Source organism: Rhinoderma darwinii, chromosome 7 (assembly GCF_050947455.1).
Source record: "Rhinoderma darwinii isolate aRhiDar2 chromosome 7, aRhiDar2.hap1, whole genome shotgun sequence".
Lineage (NCBI taxonomy): Eukaryota > Metazoa > Chordata > Amphibia > Anura > Rhinodermatidae > Rhinoderma > Rhinoderma darwinii.
In genome coordinates, this window is record NC_134693.1 from 103,151,186 (window position 1) to 103,173,709 (window position 22,524).

At 40.3% G+C, this 22,524-nt stretch overlaps 1 protein-coding gene across 1 annotated transcript in view; it reads left to right on the forward strand.

Annotated features, from left to right (window-relative positions):
- Positions 1-22,524, forward strand: part of RFT1 (RFT1 glycolipid translocator homolog) — a 36,946-nt gene that overhangs the window by 8,820 nt on the left and 5,602 nt on the right. Inside the window, exons 6-10 of the mRNA XM_075833744.1 lie at positions 1,448-1,582; positions 4,613-4,691; positions 4,980-5,030; positions 8,256-8,386; positions 8,485-8,629. Of these exons, the coding sequence (XP_075689859.1) occupies positions 1,448-1,582; positions 4,613-4,691; positions 4,980-5,030; positions 8,256-8,386; positions 8,485-8,629 (541 nt within the window). The remainder of the gene's footprint in view (positions 1-1,447; positions 1,583-4,612; positions 4,692-4,979; positions 5,031-8,255; positions 8,387-8,484; positions 8,630-22,524) is intronic.

A 22,524-nucleotide genomic window follows, 5' to 3' on the forward strand; every position in this document is an offset into this window, starting at 1 on the left:
CTATAACGGGGCCCCCTCACTCGTCCAACCTTCTGTCGCTGGGCTCCTGCCACTATCTAAACTATATAAGCAATTGATAGGCCATAAATGTACGAAATTGTAATACCCTCGGGAATACCCCTTTTAAGGACGTGGCCGACTTGGGCCCTAAGGACAGCGTGATATTTTTTCTTGTTTTTTTCATCTCTGCATTTTGAAAGGAATAACTCTATTTTTCCATCCGAGTAACCGTATAAGATCTTGTTTTTTGCGGGATAAGTTGTATTTCTTACGGCACTATTTTGGTGTAAATATAATGTATTGTATAACTTTTAGGGCTTATTTACACGAACGTGTTAAACGTCCGTGGGACGGCCGTTATAACAGCGGCCGTCCCACGGACCTATGTAATTCAATGTGACCGTTCACACAGCCGTTGTTTCAACGGACCGTGTGAAGGGTCCGTGCGAAAATAGGACATGTCCGTTCTTTTCGCGCATCACGCATCCCTCCATAGACTCTCAACTATGGGGGATGCGTGACATCGCGTCCCGCACCGCTGAGCACGGATGCACCTCGGATGTGAAAAACTGCAGTTTTTCATGTCCGAGATGCGCAGCGCTCTTGTGAATCAGGCCCTATAAAAAAAATTGTGGGGGGGGACGACAGCAATTTCACCATTGTTTTTTGGGTTTTGTTTTTATGGTGTTCACTGTGCAGTATAAATAATGTAATTTCTTTATTCTGTGGGTCGATATGATGATGGTGATACCAAATTTATATGTATATTTTTTTATGTTTTACTACTTTTTCACATCAAAAACACTAGATTTTTTTTATTGATCCTTCTTTTTTTTTTTTTTTCTCTCCTTAGCTCCACTATGGGAATTGAACATTTGATTGTTTGATCACTGCAACGACACACTGCAAAACTTCTGTATTGCAGTGTGTTATGCCGGTCAGTATTATACTGACAGGCAGCCTAGGGGGTGCCAAAAGGAATACAGAGGGGCCCGTCCCGCTATAAAATCACTTAGGTGCCGTGGTTGCTAAAACCCACTGCTGATTGTGCTCCTAAGCCCACACCGTAGCTATGCTGTACTGTACATTTACTACCTCCCACACCGCGCCATACATTTACGGCGCAAGCGGAAATGGTTTAAAAAAAAAAAAGGAATATTCTTTTTAAAGGAGTTTTCCCAAGTTGTTTATAGCATATCAATTTGGTGTGCGATAAATGTCTGATTTTGGGGGGCCTGTCTGCTAGTCCTGGCTGCCAAAGACTATATTGCGCATCCACTTCCTTGCTTGGACTGCGGCAGTAGGCAACCTTGTTTTTTTGATCAAGAGTCAGACCTCCAGATATCAGACATTTGTGGAAACCCCTTTAACGAGTACTATATACTCACTATATTCCTCTCTGTTTTATGTGAACCTGTTCATTTAGCTTATGCTCTGTCTCTCTTAGGTCCTGTACACCAGCCTACTCTCTCTGTGTTACATACTTTACTTTTCAAAGTTCCTTGGCTCTCGGGAGGCAGAGAAGAAATCATTTCCTCTTCACAGTATGATGGAATTTTTACCCCGATACTCTTTATCTCAGGTAGCACGTTCCATATAGTGTATATATTACATTCTGTATCGTTGTCATTTTCATAACTGACCATTATTAATTTTTTCATTATCAGTTTAAGGCCCTTTTCACAGTCAATAAAATATCTGCCTCCGAATTCCTGTAGGAATTTTGAGGCAGATTTTGACCTGCCTGCGCTATTTTGCCGCATTTTTCACTGCATTTTTTTGCCCCCCACCATTAAAGCTGAATCAAGGACTGTGGGCAAAAAAACGCGTGAAAAACACACCCACTGAATTCAATGGGAGGTCTGAGGTGGAACCGTGGCAGGAAAGGGCATGCCGCTTTTTTTTCCCTGCGAGCTGCCAAAAGCCGCAGGGAAACCGGGAAAAAAAACACCTGCCTCCCATTGAAATCAATGGGGGGAGATTTCGGACATTTATGGGCGCCATAAAACTCTGCGTGAGCAGGGCCTAATATCTTTATTAGCAACTTGAAAGTACAACACTTAGGACAAAAAAAAATCTGAAGAATGTTGGGGAAATTTATTCAGAATGGCGTTTCATATTCCAGTCTTAATCTAAAGAAAGTTGGCGTAAGATGCACCTAATTTATTAAGAGGCGCATGCCTCTTAATAAATTAGGCGCATCTGTCATTGTCTGTGCGCCAGAAAATCAAATCTACTTTAGCTAAGAGCTGTAGTAGATTTGCGCTATAGTTTACACCAGTTTTCGAATGTAAATTATTTGGGCCGTGATGGCCTCTTCCCTTCCACTAAGCCTCATCTGCTTTTTTTTTTTTAAAGTGTGTGTGTGGGGGGGTGGGGGGGGAGGGGGGGTTGTAAGTATAGAAAAGTCACAAAAAGCAAGTTTTTGCGCAAAATGCAGCTTTTCTACACCTTAAAAAAAACTTCATAAACCCCCCCCATAAGGTTTGATTCTTTCCTGCATTATTGTTAATGAAGGTATTAAAGCGATTTGCACGCAAACATTATTTATCACCTATCCATAGGGCAGGTAATAAATATATGATCGCTGCTGGGATCCCCAGTGAGCACGAGAACGAGGGTCGCTTGTCCCCCGTTTTAAAGGGGTATTCCCAGATTCGACATTTATCACTTATCCACAGGATAGGTGATAATTGTCTGATCGCTGGGGGCCCCACGACTGGGACCCCCAGCGATCGTGAGAACGGGGTCCCGAATCCCCTGTTCCTCCTAATTGCTCAACCGAAGCGAGAAGGACATTGAATGGAGCAACAGTCAAGCATGCGGCCGCTGCTCAATTTAAAGTCTATATGAATGTCAGAAATAGCCAAGTACAGATCTCGGCCGTTGCCATCAGTCCCATATACATTGAATGGAGCGGCGGGCGCATGTTTGACTGCAGGCTCCATTCAAGCTCCTTCCCACTGCTGTTGGTGCAATAAGGAGAAACGAGGGATTCGGTACCCCCGTTCTCACGTTCGGTGTGTGTTCCAGCAATGGGGCCACCTGCGATCAGACAATTTACACCTATCCTAAGGATAAGTGATAATTGTCGATTCGGGGATAACCTCTTTAATAAAGTAGTGGACACACGTGCGCATTACTGCTCTATTTATTCTCTATGGGACTGATAAATATGGTGATAGGTGATAAATGATTTTCATCTGACAAGCCCTTTAATGGTAAAAAGAATGGCCAGCTTGAATTGAGGGTTGACCAATATAAGATTAAAATGTAGATCTGCTTTGGACACACATTTAGATTATATTAAGGAATTGAATAACTAGAGGTTTTGTAGTATAATCAAAATTTCTCCTTTCACAAGTGACCCGATTATAACGCTGCAGGTGTCATGAGTAGGATACAGGCGCAGTTTACAACAAAGGCTGTCATGAAGTCTGTAATTGACAGAAAAGAGGCTGCCATAAACTGCGCCTCTATTCTGCTCACAGGTCCGGTTGTACAGCAGTAGATGACAGAGACTGACAATGTTTTCCTGTAGAATAAAAGACAAAACTAAAAACAGGTCAAGGGAACAGTTACAAAAATATTCAAACCATATTAAGTATAAAAGGGGAAATCCTAAATGCCGTTCCTCTTTTCCACTGAAGTCTGCAGTTTGGGGAATGTAGGGAGATCCCTCATATAAATCTGATCGTCCGCGGATCAAAGATTTAGGAAAGGATGAAAGAGAAAAAGGAGGAAAATAAGAGAAACAGGAAAAAGAAAATGTATAAAAATAGAATCCACTTTAAAGGGTTGTCCTAATTAGACAACCGCTTCCCAAAAGCAAGTCACTTTGAAGATTAGCTGATGGGCGCGAAGGGATGAAACACCAGCATTTAGCTGATATAGCCAGGGGAAGCTTCAGGCTTTAGCCACACATATCCACTCTTATCTTGAAATAGTTTCGTTTTCACACTGGCCACTGGAGCAAACATAATAGGTTAACATTTTCTGTTTTGTGCTGCTCATCTTTAGCTTTGCTGTTTGTACTGGGACAGGGTCATCAGAGTCCTCTCATTATTACCGAGTGAGGGATTTAATGACTGTTCTGTTGTACTGCTAGAGGTCTAGATAAGGCAGGACTACAACACTATACGCACAGATAGGCTCTGTATTCTGCTTCTCTGTCATTCTCTGTTGGAGGGAGCTGTACTCCATCTGTTTCTGGAAAGTGTATTAGTCTATGGACACTTTTCTGTCCATTAACTCTCATACCCTGCTGTACTTTCTATACTGACGATAAAGGAAGGATGTGTGTGCCCACAATATGGCTGCGGCAAGAAGGTTTTTAAAAATAATAAATAGCTACAATATATATTTTTTAAAAATGAACAATTTATGTCTCTTACATATGATCTCTTTAAACCTGACTACCATTGCGATCCCAGAGTAGCAGGATATATAAATTCCCGATATCATGCAGTTCTATTATCGGATAGCCACTACTAGAAAATGAAGCAATTTCGCTAATAACGTTATATTAGGATATTAAAACCAGAGCTTGGCTTTACGATGGAGATTGAATGTCTCATTTGTCACTAGCTGTCTTTCTGACTATCTTTAACAGGACTTTTTGGATTGGAAGCAGGCCTGGCTGGCATGGAGTTTCTTCAAGCAGTCATTTCTGAAACAAATCCTGACAGAAGGTCAGTGTATACTCTCATCACATGAGAAGATTTTTAAGAGCTGAGGACTCTCTCACACATTTGGGGAGCCTGCTTGTCTTTTTTGAGGATAAAATATGATTTGTAATAATCCATGTACTATGATGTGATATCACTATGACGTGAAAGATAAAAAAAAGTGTATGTTTCTGAGAAGGAGACACTATTAGGCATTTTGTACCTATGTGTAGGGTTCCTGGGTTGTCAGTATATAGGAACATTTCAAATAAGGTTTAACCTTTGATTGTTACTTTTTAATACTTTTCTCAGGTGAGCGCTATGTGATGACCTTTCTGAACGTACTGTCTTTTGGAGATCAGGGTAAGTGTTAAACTATGTTTGACTTCCTGTATGTTTTGTCCGCTTTTAGAGCAGAGCAACACAAAGTTTAAGGGTTATCCTGGGCAAAATTGAAAATTTTTATATTGGCCAACCGATTACTCAACTCTACTTTTGTTTTCCCCATGCCTATGCTTCTGAGGCCCCTCTTTACACAACGTTTATTCCCACCGCCAACAGAGTGTCCTTTTGGCCTTCAGTGGGATGGTATACATTTTATTTCTTTGCAGAAGAATGGAATAGTGTAGTAAATAAACAACATACAAAAACCTCTAACCAAACAAGTAGACAACCTAAATGCGAACCATAAGGGAACATAGCCCCTGAAAAAATTATATGCAAAAGTAGAAAATCTTTATTAAATATAATGACAATAACATAATACGGAATAAAAAGGATGGACCATATACGGAGAAAAAGACCATGAGGTCAGACGTAAAAGACCAGTGACAAACCGAGACAACCAACCGTAGGTGGCCGGAATCCACTCACATTACCCACAGCAAAGTAAATCAATGAATGGTATGTACTAGGATACTATGCCCACATATGAATGGTAAGAGTGCTAACTGAATACACAATGAATAACGTGGGATGTCCTGACAAAAAATTCAGGCAAAAGAGCCAAAGATGTAGACTGAGGTAATAAAAATTATCCAGGTAGGGGTGGTAACCCTGGTCCAGCAGTGGGTGCACAAAATCCTGAACAATTTTTGTATTAACTCCCAGTAAGGGGGGCATTCTGGGGGCTGAATACTGCTGTCCTTCCCTTCATATATCCTAAACCTGTAGGTATACCCTGATGCACTCTCGCACAGCTTATACATCTTCACACCATACCTTGCCCTCTTACTCGGCAGGAACTGGCGGAATTGAAGCCTCCCTTTAAAATGTACCAAGGACACATCAATAGAAATACACGTCTCGGTGGTGTATGCTTGGGAAAACCGGGCACTGAAATGGTCTAATAGGGGTCTCCGTTTATGCAAACGGTCAAAACTGGGGTAATCTCAGGGTGGGCACGGCTCATTATCAGTATAATGTAAGAAGCAAAGTATTGCCTGATTTTTTTTTTTTAGGTTCCAGTTCAGTTCTGAAGTTGATTTGAGGGGCCTATATATTAGAAACCCCTATCAAACACCCCATTTTAGAAACTAGACCCCTCAAAGTATTCACAACAGCATTTAGAATGTTTATTAACCCTTTAGGTGTTTCACCGGAATTTAGAGCAAAGTAGAGGGGAAATTTACATATTTATTTATTTTTGTCAGAAAAGCCTATTTATTCAATTTTTTTCTGTAAAACAGAAGGTTTTACCAGAGAAATGCAACTTAATACGTATTGCCCAGATTCTGCAGTTTTGAGAAATATCCCACATGTGGCCCTCGGGCGGTAATGGACTGAAGCTGCGGCCTCCGAAGCAAAGGAGCACCTAGTGGATTTTGAGGCCTCCTTTTTATTAGGCACCATGTCCGGTTTGAAGGGGTCTTGTGGTGCCAAAACATTGGAAACCCCCCAAAAGTTACCCTATTTTGGAAACTACACCCCTCGTGGAATTCATTGTAGTTTTCTTGGGGTGCATGCAGCTTTTTGATCAGTTTTTATTCTATTTTTAATTGGCGTGGTGACTAAAAAACAGCAATTCTACTATTGTTTTTTTAATCTATTTTTTTTACAGCGTTCACCGTGCGCTATAAATGACATATTCACTTTATTCTGCGGGGCGATACGATTACGGCGATACCAGATGTTTATAGTTTTTTTTTATGTCTTATGGCGTTTGCACAATAAAATACGTTTTGTAAAAAATAATTTTCTTTTTGTGTTACCTTATTCTAAGAGCCAGAACTTTTTTATTTTTCCATCAATAAAGCCGTGCGAGGACTTATTTTTTGCGTAACGAACTGTAGTTTCCATCAGTACCATTTTTAGGTACATGCGACTTTTTGATCTCTTTTTATTCCATTTTTTGGAAGGTGAAGTGACCAAACAATTGTGATTGTGGTACGGTTTATTATTATTTTCTTTTACGGCGTTCACCGCGCGGGATAAATAACGAAATAATTTTGTAGTTCAGGCTGTTACGGACGCGGCGATACCAATTATGTATAGTTTATTTGTTTATTTATATATTTTTATTAATAATAAAGGACTGATAAGGCAAAAAGGGGGTTTTTACTTTTATTACTTTTAAAACTTTTATTTTCTTATTTTTACACAACTTTTTTTTACTTATTTTTTTACTTTATTACTTTGTCCCACTAGTGTACTTGCTGGCAGAAGGCCCTGATCGCTATTCTAATACACTGCAATACATGCGTAGTGCAGTGTATTAGAGCTGTCAGCTACTCACTGACAGCAAGCATAGTGGGTCCTGACTTTTTCAGGACCCACTAGGCTTCTGTAGATAGCATAGTCGGACGCCATTGTTAGGCATCCGGTTGCCTAACCCCTAAGAAGCCGCGATCGCTATTGAACGCGGCTTTTAAGGGGTTAATCAGCTGTGTCCCCGCTATAGGAGCTGTGGCAACCGCTGTACAAGACAGCAGCGTTCACAGCTCCTGTATGTGTCGGGAAGACGGACGAAATGGCCGTTCCTACTGTGACGTACTATTCTGTCATGGAGCACGAACGGCATGGTTTCCATGACGGAATAGTACGTCACTGAGCGTTAAGGGGTTAAGGTCTTTTCAGGCCCGGTCATTAAGGGGTGGAACACTCAGGGGAAAAATTCATACACTGTTATCCCTAGTGCAGGGACTGAGGAGCGGAGCATAACACAGGGACTACCTTCGGCCCTGCCCGAGGAATAACACAGTGTATCAGTTTTCCCCTGAGTATTCCTTGGTTTTCCAGGATTAAAAAGCTATTTGAAAAGGCCATTACATGCCGTTTCTTTACATTCATTATGTCTATGAATGAGGTATGAATACCTGTCCTGTAGATGAGGTCCCCATATATAGCCTATATAAACTTGCTGTGACTCTTTGGATTTGTTCTATGGATGAGGCCCCTACAGTCTTTCAGCTTGGTGACCAATGATCTAGATGTGCTTTCAATGGATTAAAGACTTGACTACAAGTAAATTGGTGTGTTTCTCATTTCAGTTCTTCGTAGCTGCTTTTAACTTTATATTCTTATTTGGGTATTCGGTGACCAATTATGATTTTGATTTTAATTGATGCTTTATGCTTTTTCTTTCCCCAGGCGTGTATGATATTGTAAATAACCTGGGATCTCTGGTGGCTCGCTTCGTATTCTTGCCTATAGAGGAAAGCTTTTATGTCTATTTTTCCAAGGTGTTGGAGAGAGGAAAAAATGTCAGGAGTCAAAGGAAGGTCAGTAAAAGCTACATTTATAATATAATACCGAAAAGACTGGATGCACTACTATGAACTGATAACTAGTTTTTACTTTTTTTTTTTTTTTTATAAAGGAGGAGATCGCTGCGGCATCTGAAGTATTGGAGTCACTCCTGAAACTGGTGACATTGATTGGTCTGGTTATCATTGCTTTTGGATTTGCATTCTCCCAGCTGGCATTGGATATTTATGGTGGATCCCTGCTTAGTGGCAACTCTGGTAAGGGAATATTTGACCTACTCTGCCGAATTGTCCTCCATCATTAAAATATAGTCCCAACAGTCATTTAATCGCAACTTATCTTATGGTTCAGAATCTTCAAAAGCAAATCTACATTCTTATGATAGAACTTGTAACAAATAAGCTAAGCAGCAGCCCTCAATGTCAGGCAGCAGCTGCAAAAGCAAATAGGATTTCAGGGTGTATAAAAAGAGAGGTAAAAACCCAGGATTCAAATGTAATATTACCACTCTCTAAATCCCTTGTAAGGCCACATCTAGAATATGGAATTCAGTTTTGGGCTCCACATTGTAATAAGGACATAGGAGAACTGGAGAGGGTTCAAAGGCGGGCAACGAGATTATTAAATGGAATGGGTGGTGTCGCTTACAATGAAAGGCTAGAAAAATTAGGCTTGTTCAGCTTGGAAAAAAGACAACTTATAGGGGATCTTATTAATATGTATAAGTATATGTGTAGTCAATACGGAGAACTAGCACATGATCTGTTCTCTACAAAGGACCATGAGACACCCATTGCGTGTGGAAGAAAGACGTTTTAGACATCAATATAGAAATGGGTTCTTTACAGTTAGAGTGGTCAAGCTAAGGAATGCCCTTCCCCAAGAGGTAGTGATGGCAGATACTATGTCAGCAGTTAAAAAAAGGCTAGATGCTTATTTATTTCCGAATGGCATTGAGGGTTATAGTTAATTAAGCAATGAATGACCGGTAATTTATTGAGAAAGGTTGAACCTGATGGACTTGTGTCTTTTTTCAACCTATGTAACTGGAGAATATATTCTATAGGAAGCGTACTTTAGATTAAAAACAATGCTTCATATTTTCTCTTTATTTAAAGCAGTTCTATAATTAAACACTTATAAACTAGATATTCTATAAAAAGTCTGATCAGAGGTCTATCCCATCCTAGCCCCCAGAGAAATATAACACCGGTACGTCCTTTATTGCAGTGTTTTAAGGCATCGGGACGTACTGGTGAGTCCTGGCTAATAACTGTCAAGGGACAGGATGACAGAACTGTGTCATCAACTGTTTATGACAGTTGATCGGCACAGTAACACGGCAGGGGCCCAATCACAGCGGTCCCCTGACGGCGATCGCTGTGATTGGTCAGTCTGCTGTGACTGACCAATCACAGCACATGACAGCAGAAACTGGGCTGTCAGCATCAGATCTCCTCAGTTCGAGAGTGAAAGTGAATTCACCTGTCAGTTTACACATTAACCCATCCACTGCTGCCCAGTAAAAAATGTCCCTGCTTCCAACAGAAGCTTGTGGGAGCTTCTCTATTTAAAAAAATAATAATAATAGAGAGAGAGAAACAGGGATAGAATAGAGAGAGGAGCGAGAGATAGAAATTTTACTGATAGTGAATTTAGGGATAATTTACAGGATTAGATTATTAGGGAGAGAGAGTGATAGATATCAATCAATTTACTATTAGAGTGAGGTTGTCCTAGGGATAGCGTCCTGGGAATTAGTTTGTTAGGGACGTTACATTGTTGCTAGAAAAAAAAATATTGTTTACTGTAAAATTACACTTTGCTGTATCAGTATACATATAAAATGGCAGTATGGCTAGGCGATCATATACAGCTGAAGAGGCGTACGAAATGCTTCTCTCTGATCCTGAATCAGCTAGTGAGGGATTACGAATTTGTTCTTTCCTCATCTTCCAGTGATGATGAGGAAATTCCTCAGAGTCACGAAGTGGGCCGCCATCAAGCCCTCCCTGATAATAGCGAACATTTCTGGGTTCCCCCTGTTAACTATACCCCCAAGTTCCAGAATTCAACGTTACTTCAAGCATTCACATTGACACAGTGGGTCTTGATGATTTAAGTTTTTTGAAACTTTTTTTTTTCAAATGAGTTTGTTAATTTTATTGTTATGCAGACCATATTATTGTATCTAATCTGCAGTCATTTTATGCCAAGCCAAACAGGAGGCATCCTGTTAATGCAGTGGAAATGCATAAATTCTGGGGGTTGCTCTTAAATATGGGTATCACAAAGCCCTCTGTGAGATCATATTGGTCAACAGACGTGTTGCACCATACACCCATGTACCGCAATACAATGTTCGGGGGAAGGTTTGACGCAATAATAAAATTTTTGCACTATAACGATAATCTGCAGTGTCCACCCCCAAGTGACCCCAATTCTGACCGCCTTTATAAAATCTGATATCAATACCTATACCAGACTGTGAAGATTACTAGTATATCCAGAAAATGAGCCACACATAGCACAGATTATGTACCATGACAGTATAAAACAAACTTTATTGAAATGCACATAACACATTGGCCATCAAAAGATAAAAACAGTATTACACACAATTTAAGATATACTATGCACCTAACCAAAGAGCACAAAATTGTGCATACATATGAAAATACACGGCTAGGACTACACAGTTGCACCCAAAAATGGCCCTTCTTCATAAATTAAGAAGACTGCACAAACCCGTGGATTGCATGATGGATCACACACAAGATAACTCCACACTGACTATCTTGTGTGTGATCCATCATGCAACTGTGTAGTTCTAGCCGTGTATTTTCATATGTATGCACAATTTTGTGCTCTTTGGTTAGGTGCATAGTATATCTATAGCCTCTGCTTCTGCTTAACAAACTGACTAATGAAACAACCTCTTTGGATGTAGACCTCTGCACTTTACCACATCACAGGATGTTTATATTGTGGTAGTATATAACTTGGATTATTTACGCAGTTCCTCCACACTCTCCTTTTTAAATTGTGTGTTAGGCTATGTTCACACGGAGTATTTTGCAGGAGGAATATCTGCCTCAAATTTCCGTTTGGAAGTTTGAGGCAGATTTTCCTCTCCCTGCACGCCGATTTTCGCGGCTATTTTCGCGCCGTTTTTCGCCCGCGGCCATTGAGCGCCGCGGGCATAAAACACCGCGAAATACGCTTTCTCTGCCTCCCATTGAAGTCAATGGGAGGTCAGAGGCGTAAACGCCCGAAGATAGGGCATATCGCTTCTTTTTCCCGCGAGGCAGTTTTACTGCTCGCGGGAAAAAGACGCCGACGCCTCCCATTGAAATCAATGGGAGGCATTTTAGGGCCGTTTTTGCCGAGTTTTGCGACGCGGTGTCCGCGTAAAACAACTCTGCAAAATACTCAGTGTGAACATAGCGTAATACTGTTTTTATCTTTTGATGGCCAATGTGTTATGTGCATTTCAATAAAGTTTGTTTTATATTGTCATGGTACATAATCTGTGCTATGTGTGGCTCATTTTCTGGATATACTAGTAATCTTCACAGTCTGGTATAGGTATTGATATTTGCTTTATGATTTGTGTGGACGTATTATTTTCTGGCGCAAGCCAATGGTCTATACTTGTATAGGTATTCTTTATAAAATCTGGCCTGTGATCACGCATTTTACAAAAAAATTTAGTGAAATATACACCCCTGGAAAAGAGATCGCAATTGATGAATCCCTTGTTCATTTTAAGGGCCGGCTAAAATGCAAGCAGTACCTCCCCAATAAAAGAGCCAGATACGGCATCAAAATTTATAAATTATGTGAGTCTGAAACTGGCTACACGTATACATTCAGAATTCATGAGGGCAAAGACACAAAGATTGAGCCCCCAAACTGCCCTCCTGTCCTAGGTACAAGTGGTAAAATTGTCTGGGATCTCTTGCACCCCCTGCTAGACCAAGGCTACCACTTGTACCTGAACAAATTTTACACGAGTGCTCCGCTTTTTAAATGCTTGACCGTAAAAAAAAACGTAGCCTGTGGAACATTACGGAAAAATCAGAGAGGCCTCCAAAAGACCCTCCTAGGCTAAAGGCTACAAATTGGTGAGAGCAGGGCAATGTGCAGTGACGGGGTGCTCTTCTTAAAGTATAGGGACAAGAAAGACGTCCATATGGTCAGCACAATACACAATGACACAAGCACTCTCATCCCCGTGCGAGGCAGATCTGCTGAGACCCCAAAGCTTGTTTGTATACTGACGTATAATAAATATATGGGGGGGGGGTCAATCTTGCCGACCAGATGATTAAGCCCTATAATGCAATGAGGAAATCCAGGACATGGTATAAAAAAATTGTCATGCATCTTGTCCAGGTAGCGATGTACAACTCGTACATTTTGTACAGATTTGCCGGCCATTGTGAAAAATACCTGGAATACCAGGAGAACATAATAAGAAAATTTATTTTTGAAGGTGCCCCCCACACAAAAAAAAGTTACGGGCGCAAAAAAAATGTTGCGTGCGCTACAAACTAGGAATCTGTAAACATTCTCGTTATCAATGCGACACATGTCCCTGCAAACCCGGCCTTTGTATTAAAGATTGCTTTAAAACCTTTCACTCCTCTTTAGGTTATTAATTTTGTTCATTTATTCAATATTTCACATTTATTCACTGCCACTTTTGCCCCTTTTAATTGTATTAATTTATCCTTATGCCTCTTGCTTTATTGCCCCATTACAATATTACAAATTGAACACAAAATAACTAAACAATAACTAAAAATACTCATTATACCCCTAGATGACTAAAACATACGGAATATTTCTGAAAATACAGAAAAAAAGCGTAACAGACGTGTTTCCCGATTGTTACCTACTGCAAAAAAATATAACTAAGGCCTCATGCACACGACCGTAAAAAGACCCGTTATTGCGGGTCGAAATTACGACCCGCAATAACGGGCCCATAGACTTCTGTTAGCCACGGGTACCTTCCCGTTTTCTCACGGGAAGGTGCCCGTGCCGTTAAAAAAATAGAACATGTTCTATTTTTTTATTTTACGGGCCGTGCTGCTATACCTTATAATGGGAGCATGGCTCGGAAAAGCGGCCGGCTGCCCGTGGCCGGCCGTGCTCGTAATTACAAGTCGTAATTACGAGCACGGTCGTGTGCATGAGGCCTTACTGACACATCTGTAAAAAAAACAAAAAAAAACAATTGTTACTCTCTACAACCTCATACGTTTCTGCCGACCCCGTGTGCTTTAAAAATTCTCATTACACCACTCGATGAATACTTTCAGAAGTGAATAATTATCATATCACTTGATAAACTGAGGTTTTTATATTTTTGCTTGTCTTTGCCTGTTATTATGACCATGTTCTGCCATATTTAGCAGTTATATTTATTCTCATAACTGGTGATATGGGCATCTGACTTTTTTTTTTTTTTTTGGAGGATATCAAGCTGTTCATGATCAATACAGTATGGACTCTAGATGGTTTTATTCTGTTTTTTCACTGACCTCTTAAAACCGACAAAACTTCTAGTAAAGCTGACAATGTTTTGGGGATTGGTGGTCCTTTACTATCCATATATACGGTGTTGGACACTGCCCCTTATATATTCTGCAGATGACAGGTTATTTTGCGCACATTTTAGTTCCTACCTTGCCAGGCAGGGACCTGTTATGGTTTGCCGACATCAGTTGGCACGTCCGTCTCTCATATAGTGATTGATGGTGCTAAAGAGGCGTTGTACAACCAGTCCCTTTGAAAAAAGATGTTGAATATATTTCCCTGTAACTGTTCTTTCATCCTGTGAACACGCTATTGTTTCAACACGGTTGTATAGATTTTTCCCTCCGTTTTTCAGATATGTTGGTTGCCCTTCACTACAGGACAATATTCCCTTGCTTGCTAACTTACTATATATCAAACCAGGACTATGTTTGATGGTCAACAGCTTTGTTGGCATGATATGGTCATGCGGTAACTACAGGCAAAAATTCACTGTTAGGGACAAGCCTTTTTACCAGTAAAAATTGTCGCTCCTCTATTGTTTGATCCCCCAGAAATGCAGCTTATTTCTAAACATAAGAGTAACAGAGTAGAGGAATAAATTCTGAGAATACATGCCATTGATATATGCTGTACCAGAATGGCACATTTCCATTTTTTTACACCTAACCCCCATTATTTTCCGCTTTAAAAACTTTTATCACTACGTCCCTAGATGACTAGTTTAGCGGGTATAGTTTTCAAAATGGAGTAACTTCTGGGCATGATGTATAGTTTTCTGGCCCTGTCGTGTGGCTAGGCAGCAGACTATGACCAAAGTAGAGATATTACTGAACGCAGAAGAAAATACCATCAAAATGACACTTTTGTGAAAAAAAACCCAAATTAAAATTTGTGGACCAAAATGTGGGCTGAAAATTCGCACTACACCCCCTAGATTAATACCTTTAGGGGGTTTAATTTTGAAAATGGGGTATATTCTGGAGGTGTTACATTGTTCTGCCAACTGAAATTCCCTAAAGGTGTGGAATATGGCCTATAATTAAGATAAAATTGTCTCCTGAAAGCTGCAGGGTGTTCCTTTTGGGGCCAAACATTTGATCGAGCAGCGGATGGGGGTATTTATAAACATAGTATAAAAGGCATAATCAATGTTGGGGTGCAATTATTCAGTTTAACCCCTTAATGACGCTGCCTAGTTTTGGCCTTAAGGCTCCTAGCCTATTTTTCAAATCTGACATATTTCACTTTATGTAGTTATAACTTCGGAATGCTTAAACCTGTCCAAGTGATTTGGAGATTGTTTTCTCGTGACATATTGGGCTTTATGTTAGTGGTAAAATTTGCTCGATATATTCAGTGTTTATTTGTGAAAAATAGCTGAATTTAAATGCATCTGCTTTGTAAGACAGATCGTAATACTACACAAAATAGCGACTAGTTCACATTTCCCATATGTCTACTTCATGTTGGCATCATTTTTTGAACATTCTTTTTTTTTTCTAGGACATTACACAGCAATTTCTCATGTTTTGTATAAAATTTCAAAAGCCTTTTTTTTTTTTTAGGTACCAGTTCAGTTCTAAAGTGGCTTTGAGTGGCTTTGAGTGGCTTATGTATTATAAACCCCCATAAAACACCCCATTTTAGAAACTAGACCTCTCAAAGTATTCAAAACAGCATTTAGAAAGTTTATTAACCCTTTAGGTGTTTCACAGGACTTTAACCCCTTAATGACCGCCGATAAGTCTTTTCACGGTGGTCATTAATGGGCTTTATTCTACAGCGCCGCCATTCCACGGCGCTGCATTAGAATAAAGAGAGCAGGGAGCCGTGAAATCTCCCTGCTCTCAGCTGCCAGAGGCAGCTGAGGGCTGGGGGCGTCCCTGCTCGAACAGGTGAGATCGATATAATTATCGATCTCACCCGTTTAACCCCTCAGATGCGGTGCTCAATAGCGTGCGCCGCATCTGAGTGGTTTTGGAGAGAGGGAGGGAGCTCCCTCTCATCCCACTGACACCCGGCAATAAGATCGCCGAGTGTCTGTGTCTGCGATGGCAGCCGGGGGCCTAATAAAGGCCCCCAGGTCTGCCTGTAATGAATGCCTGCTAGGCTATGCCGCAGGCATGACCTAGCAGATGCCTGTCCGTTTTAAACGGACAGGCAGTAATACACTGCAATACAAAAGTATTGCAGTGTATTACAATAGCGATCGGAGGATCGCATAGTGAAGTCCCCTAGTGGGACTAGTAAAAAAGTAAAAAAACGTTGAATAAAGTTAATTAAAAAAAATGTGAAAATAAAATGAAAAACCCACTTTTTCCCCTTACAAAATGCTTTACTATTAAAAAAAAAAACACAATAAAGCAAAAAAGTGACACATATTTGGTATCGCCGTGTCCGTAACGACCCCGACTATAAAGCTGTTACATTATTTAACCCGCACTGTGAACGCCGTAAAAACTAAAATAAAAAACAATGGAAAAATTGCTGTTTTCTGTTAATCCTGACTTAAAAAAAATTTGATGAAAAGTGATCAAAAAGTCGCATCTACTCTCAAATGGTACCAATAAAAATTACAAGTCGTCCCTCAAAAAACAAGACCTTATACAGCTATGTCGACGCAAAAATAAAAACGTTATAGGTCTTCGAATGTGACAATGGAAAAATGTAAAAAATGGCTTGGCCATTAGGGCCCAGAATGCAAGCAGGGGGAAGGGGTTAAAGCAGAGGTGAAATTTACAAATTTCATTTTTTTGTTTATTCCATTTTTTTTCTGGAAAACAGAAGGTTTTACCAGAGAAATGTAACTCAATACTTATTGCCCAGATTCTGCAGTTTTTAGAAATATCCCATATGTGGCCTTAGTGCGGTAATGGACTGAAACACCGGCCTCCGAAGCAAAGGAGCACCTAGTGGATTTTGAGGCCTCATTTTTATTAGGCACCATGTCCGGTTTGAAGAGGTCTTGTGGTGCCAAAACAGTGGAAACCCCCCAAAAGTGACCCTATTTTGAAGAGGCGTGGTGACTAAAAAAACAACAATTCTACTATTGGTTTTTATCCCTTTTTTTTTTTTCTTTTTTTACAGCGTTCACCGTGCACTATAAATGACATATTCACTTTATTATGCGGAGCCATACCATATGTTTGCACAATAAAATACTTTTTATAAAAAATCATTTACTTTTGGAATTGCGTTATTCTAAGAGCCAGAACTTTTTTATTTTTCCATCAAGAAAGCCGTGCGAGGACTTGTTTTTTGCGTAATGAACTGTAGTTTCAATCATTACCATTTTTAGGTACATGCGACTTTTTGATCTCTTTTTATTCCATTTTTTGGGAGGCGAAGTGACCAAAAAATTGTGATTCCGGTATGGTTTATTATTATTTTCTTTTACGGCGTTCATCGCGCGGGATAGATAACGACATACTTTTGTAGTTCAGGTTGTTACAGACGCGGCAATACCAATTATGTATAGTTTATTTGTTTATCTATTTTTTATTAATAATAAAGGACTGATCAGGGAAAACTTTATTACTTTTAAAACTTTTATTTTCTTATTTTTACACAACTTTTTTTTTACTTTTTAGGCCTCATCCACACTAATGTATTTTTGTCCTCCCGTAAATACTGGTGTAAATACGGGACCTTGGTCACACGTATTCGACCCGTATTGCACCAGTATTTACGGACCCGTGCCCGTAAATACGGGTACGGTGTCACCCGTACTCCACCCGTATTTACGGGCACGTTTTTGCTGCAAAATTACACTCAGTGCAGGATAGAGAGAAGGGACAGCCCTTTCCGCAGAACAAGTAAAATAAATTCATACTTACCCGGCCGTTGCCTTGGTGACGCGTCCCTCTCTTGACATCCAGTCCGACCTCCCTGGATGACGCGGCAGTCCATGTGACCGCTGCAGCCTGTGATTGGCCTGTGATTGGCTGAAACATCATCCCAGGAGGTCAGACTGGAGGAAGAAACAGGGAGTTCTGGGTAAGTATGATCGTCTTTTTTTTTTTTTTTACAGGTTGATCTATATTGTGATCGGAAGTCACTGTCCAGGGTGCTGAAAGAGTTACTGCCGATCACGTAACTCTTTCAGCACCCTGGACAGCGACTATTTACTGACGTCGCCTAGCAACGCTCCCGTAATTATGGGTACACACACGTAGTCACCCGTAATTACGGGAGCCCCATAGACTTCTATGGGCCTGCCCGAGCCGTAATTACGGCCTGAAATAGGACATGTTCTATATTTTTCAACTGCACGGGCACCTTCCCGTAAGCATACGGGGAGGTACCCATGGCCAATAGAAGTCTATGGGCCCATAATCACAGGCCGTAATTACGGCCCGTGATTACGGGCGTTTTTACATTCGTGTGCATGGGGCCTTAGCACTTTTTTTACTTTGTCCCACTAGGCAACTTGAGGGCAGGAGGCTCTGATCGCTATTCTAATACACTGCACTACATGCGTAGTGCAGTGTATTAGAGCTGTCAGCTACTCGCTGACAGCAAGCATAATGAGTACTGACTTTGTTAGGACCCACTAGGCTTCTGTCAATGGCATAGCTGGACGCCATTATTAGGCGTCCGGTTGCCATAGCCACCATCGCCGGCCGCTATCGTGTAGCGGGCCGACGGTAGTTTAACCCCTAAGAAGCCGCAATCGCTATTGAACGAGACATCTAAAGGGTTAATCAGCAAGGACACCACGATCAGTCCCCGCTGTAGGAGCTGCGGCAACTGCTGTACGAGACAGCAGCTGTCACAGCTCTTATATGTGTGGAGCGAACGGCCGAAATGGCCGTTCCTCCCGTGACGTACTATTCCGTCATGGAGCGCAAACGATACAGCTACCATGACGGAATAATACGTCACTGAGCGCGAAGGGGTACTTTGTAGGAAATTTGTGAGAAAAAATCAGATTTAAATTCTTCACATGGACTTTGGCTTCCCCTGTACTGGTACCTCAGGAGCTCTGCAAATGCGACATGGCGCTCAAAAACCATTCCAGCAAAATCTGCGCTCCAAAATCTAAATGCTGCTCATTCCCTTCTGAGTCCTGCTGTGGGTCCAAACAGCAGTTTATTACCATATATGGGGTATTTCCGTAATCAGGAGAAATTGCTTTACAAATGTTGGGGTGCTTTTTCTTGTTTATTCCTTCTATGTTTTTTCAGAAAAAAAAGATTTTCATTTTCACAGACTAGTTCCAATAATTTAGCAACAAACCTGTGAGCTCAAAATGCTAACTATACCCCTAGGAAAATTCCTTGAGGTATGTTGTTTCCAAAATGGGGTCACTTTTGGCGGGTTTCCACTGTTTTGGTCCCTCCATGGTGTTGGAAACGCGACATGGCACCAAAAACCATACCAGCAAAATCTGTGCTACAAAATCCAAATGGCGCTACTTCCCTTCTGAGTCCTGCTGTGGGTTCAAACAGCAGTTTATTACCACATATGGAATATTGCCGTAATCGGGAGAAATTGCTTTATAAATTTTGAGGTGCTTTTTCTCCTTTATTCCTTGTAAAAACTAAAACATTCTTTGTTTTTTTCTGAAAAAAAGTAGATTTTCATTTTCACAGACTAGTTCCAATAAATTTAGCAACCAACCTGTGGGCTCAAAAGGCTCACTATACCCCTATAACAATTCCTTGAGGGGTGCAGTTTCTAAAATTGGGTCACTTTTGGGGAGTTTCCACTGTTTTGGTACCACAAGACCTCTTTAAACCTGACATGGTGTCTAAAAATATATTCTAATAAAATAAAGGCCCCAAAATCCACTAGGTGCTTCTTTCCTTCTGAGTCCGGTGCTGCAGTCCATTACCACACTAGGGCCACATGTGGGATATTTCTAAAAACTGCAGAATCCGGACAATAAATATTGAGTTGCATTTCTCTGGTAAAACCTTCTGTCTTACATAAAAAACTGTATTACAAATTAATTTCGTAAATAAAAATTAAATTGGTAAATTTCACCTCTACTTTGCTTTAATTCCTGTGAAACGCCTAAAGGGTTAAGACACTTTCTGAATGCTGTTTTGAATAGTTTGAGGGGTGCAGTTTTTAGAATGGGGTGATTTATGGGGACTTTCTAATATATAAGGCCCTCAAAGCCACTTCAAAACTGAACTGGTCCCTGAAAAAACTAGCCTTTTGAAATTTTCTTGAAAATGTGAGAAATTGCTGCTAAAGTTCTAAGCCTTGTAACGTCCTAGAAAAATAAAAGGACGTTCAAAAAACGATGCCAACATAAAGTAGACATATGGGAAATGTTAACTAGTAACTATTTTGTGTGGTAGTACTATCTGTTTTACAAGCAGATACATTTAAATTTAGAAAAATGCAAATTTTTCAAATTTTGGTGTTTTTCACAAATAAATATTGAATTTAACGAACAAATTTTTTTCACTATCATAAAGTACAACGTGTCACGAGAAAACAATCTCAGAATCACTTGGATCTGTAAAAGCATTCCAAAGTTATCACAATATAAAATAACACATGTCATATTTGAAAAAATCATCTGTGTCCACGAGGCCAAAACAGGCTGTGTCCTGATGGGGTTAGAAAATGACATTACTTAAAAGGGTTGACTGGGATTTTTTTATTCAGCCCAGCTTATTTTAGGGGTATTCACAACTCACATAGTTATGGCATATTCACTAAATAAATTTGTGGAGAATGGGGATATCTTGCTCTGCTGTTTCCGCAACCTATAGAACTGAACGGAGAGCGCAGCGAACATGCGCAGAAACCTCTCCATTCATTCTCTGCCTGGATGCGGCGGCCTATGGCCATCTTACCATAAGTGAGATGGCCACCCACAGGATAACACATTTATCCTGTGAGTGTGCCATAAATGCATGAACTGGGAGTACCACTTGAAGAATAAAAGGGCTTTATAATTATATATTTTTAATAATTCTCCCCCTAACCCTCCCTAGTGCGCCCGCTGACCTGAGCACCGCTGCATGTAAACATTGCCGTGGCACTCAGGTCCATACATGTTCCCCCGCTCTCCCTCTCAGGATTTTTATTTAAACTCATAATTGCAAAGCAATTTGTAATAAATACGAGGGCTAAATAAAAAAAAATATAAAATTCCGGATTAAAGTGTAGGTTTACCTTTGAACACCATAATAAGTTAACTCCTACATTGTGGGGGCGTAGTTCGTTTTTCCTCTGTCAGATTACTGTACAGTGCCTGCTTTAAAGACCATGCTTAGACTATGCTTACCAGGATGCGAATCCCCAACACACGTTCTGTGCAGGCATTTAAATACTAGGAGATTTCAGCTCTGAAGTAAACCGACATGGAGTTTAATACAGGCTGTTGTTCAAGATCAGTATAAGATGAGTAACACAAATGTATTTATAAAGTTGTTCAATGTTTTATGTAAATTAATTCTGCATATAGTATTCAAAATGTTCATAGGTGGACATGTGATTTAGGTTTCTTTATCTGTGTCAGACTGGTTGCCGCTGTATAAATCGAAATGGCGGAAGTGCTGGTAGTCAGTGTTACCATCTGTGATTTCAATTCTTTTTCATGTCAAAAAATAAATAAAATATCTTTCATGACTCCCAGTATATCAGTATTAGGAACTTGTAGATTATATGTATGTATTTTATTGTTAACCTACCCACTGTAGAATAGAAAAAACATGGAATGTTAACGACAAATGTACTAGAATTTTATGCCAGACATTGGTGTAAATTATTGTGCATCTCCACTCATAGCTCATAACCGAAGTAGATTTGACTTTCTGGCTCACGGACGACCAGAGATGCGTCTAACTTAATAAGAGACGTGCACCTCTTTTAATAAATTAGGCACATCCTACTCCAGTGCGGTTTAGATTAAGACTGGGGTCTAAATCCCCCCCCTAAAAATAACACAACTAATATGCAAGTAATGCAATATTTTTCTAAAGTAAGGCTGGGTTCACACGACCTATTTTCAGACGTAAACGAGGCGTATTATGCCTCGTTTTGCACCTGAAAATAGGGCTGCAATACGTCGGCAAACATCTGCCCATTCATTTGAATGGGTTTGCCGACGTACTGTGCAGACAACCTGTAATTTACGCGTCGTCGTTTGACAACTCAATGAAGCACAGCTCAAGATTTACGAGCGTCTCAGACGGCTCGCAAAATGCGAGGAGGAGCATTTACGTGTGAAACGAGGCAGCTGTTTTCTCTTGAAAACAGTCTGCCTTTTCACACGTAAATGACAGCTAGCGTGTGAACATACCCTAAGTTACCGCCAGAGTTCTTGGAAAAACAGTTGCTCACTTTGGGGCAGATTTACTTTTGTTGCGGTCACAGAATTATGGTCTAAGTTGCGCCTTTTTTTGTGCAAATCAATTTAGACAAATTTATTATTTTTTGCCAAAAAGAATAGATGTTTGCACCTCACTAGACGCTTTTCAAAATGTCGAGAAGGGTGTGTGCCTTAGTGGAAAGTGGGCGTAGCTGTTTTTGCTGTTTGGAGAGTTGCCAATATGTACATCCGCTACGAATACAAAATGAACATAGGTGTGTATAAAACTCTAATTTTAATTTGAATAAATTCCTAAATAAATGACAT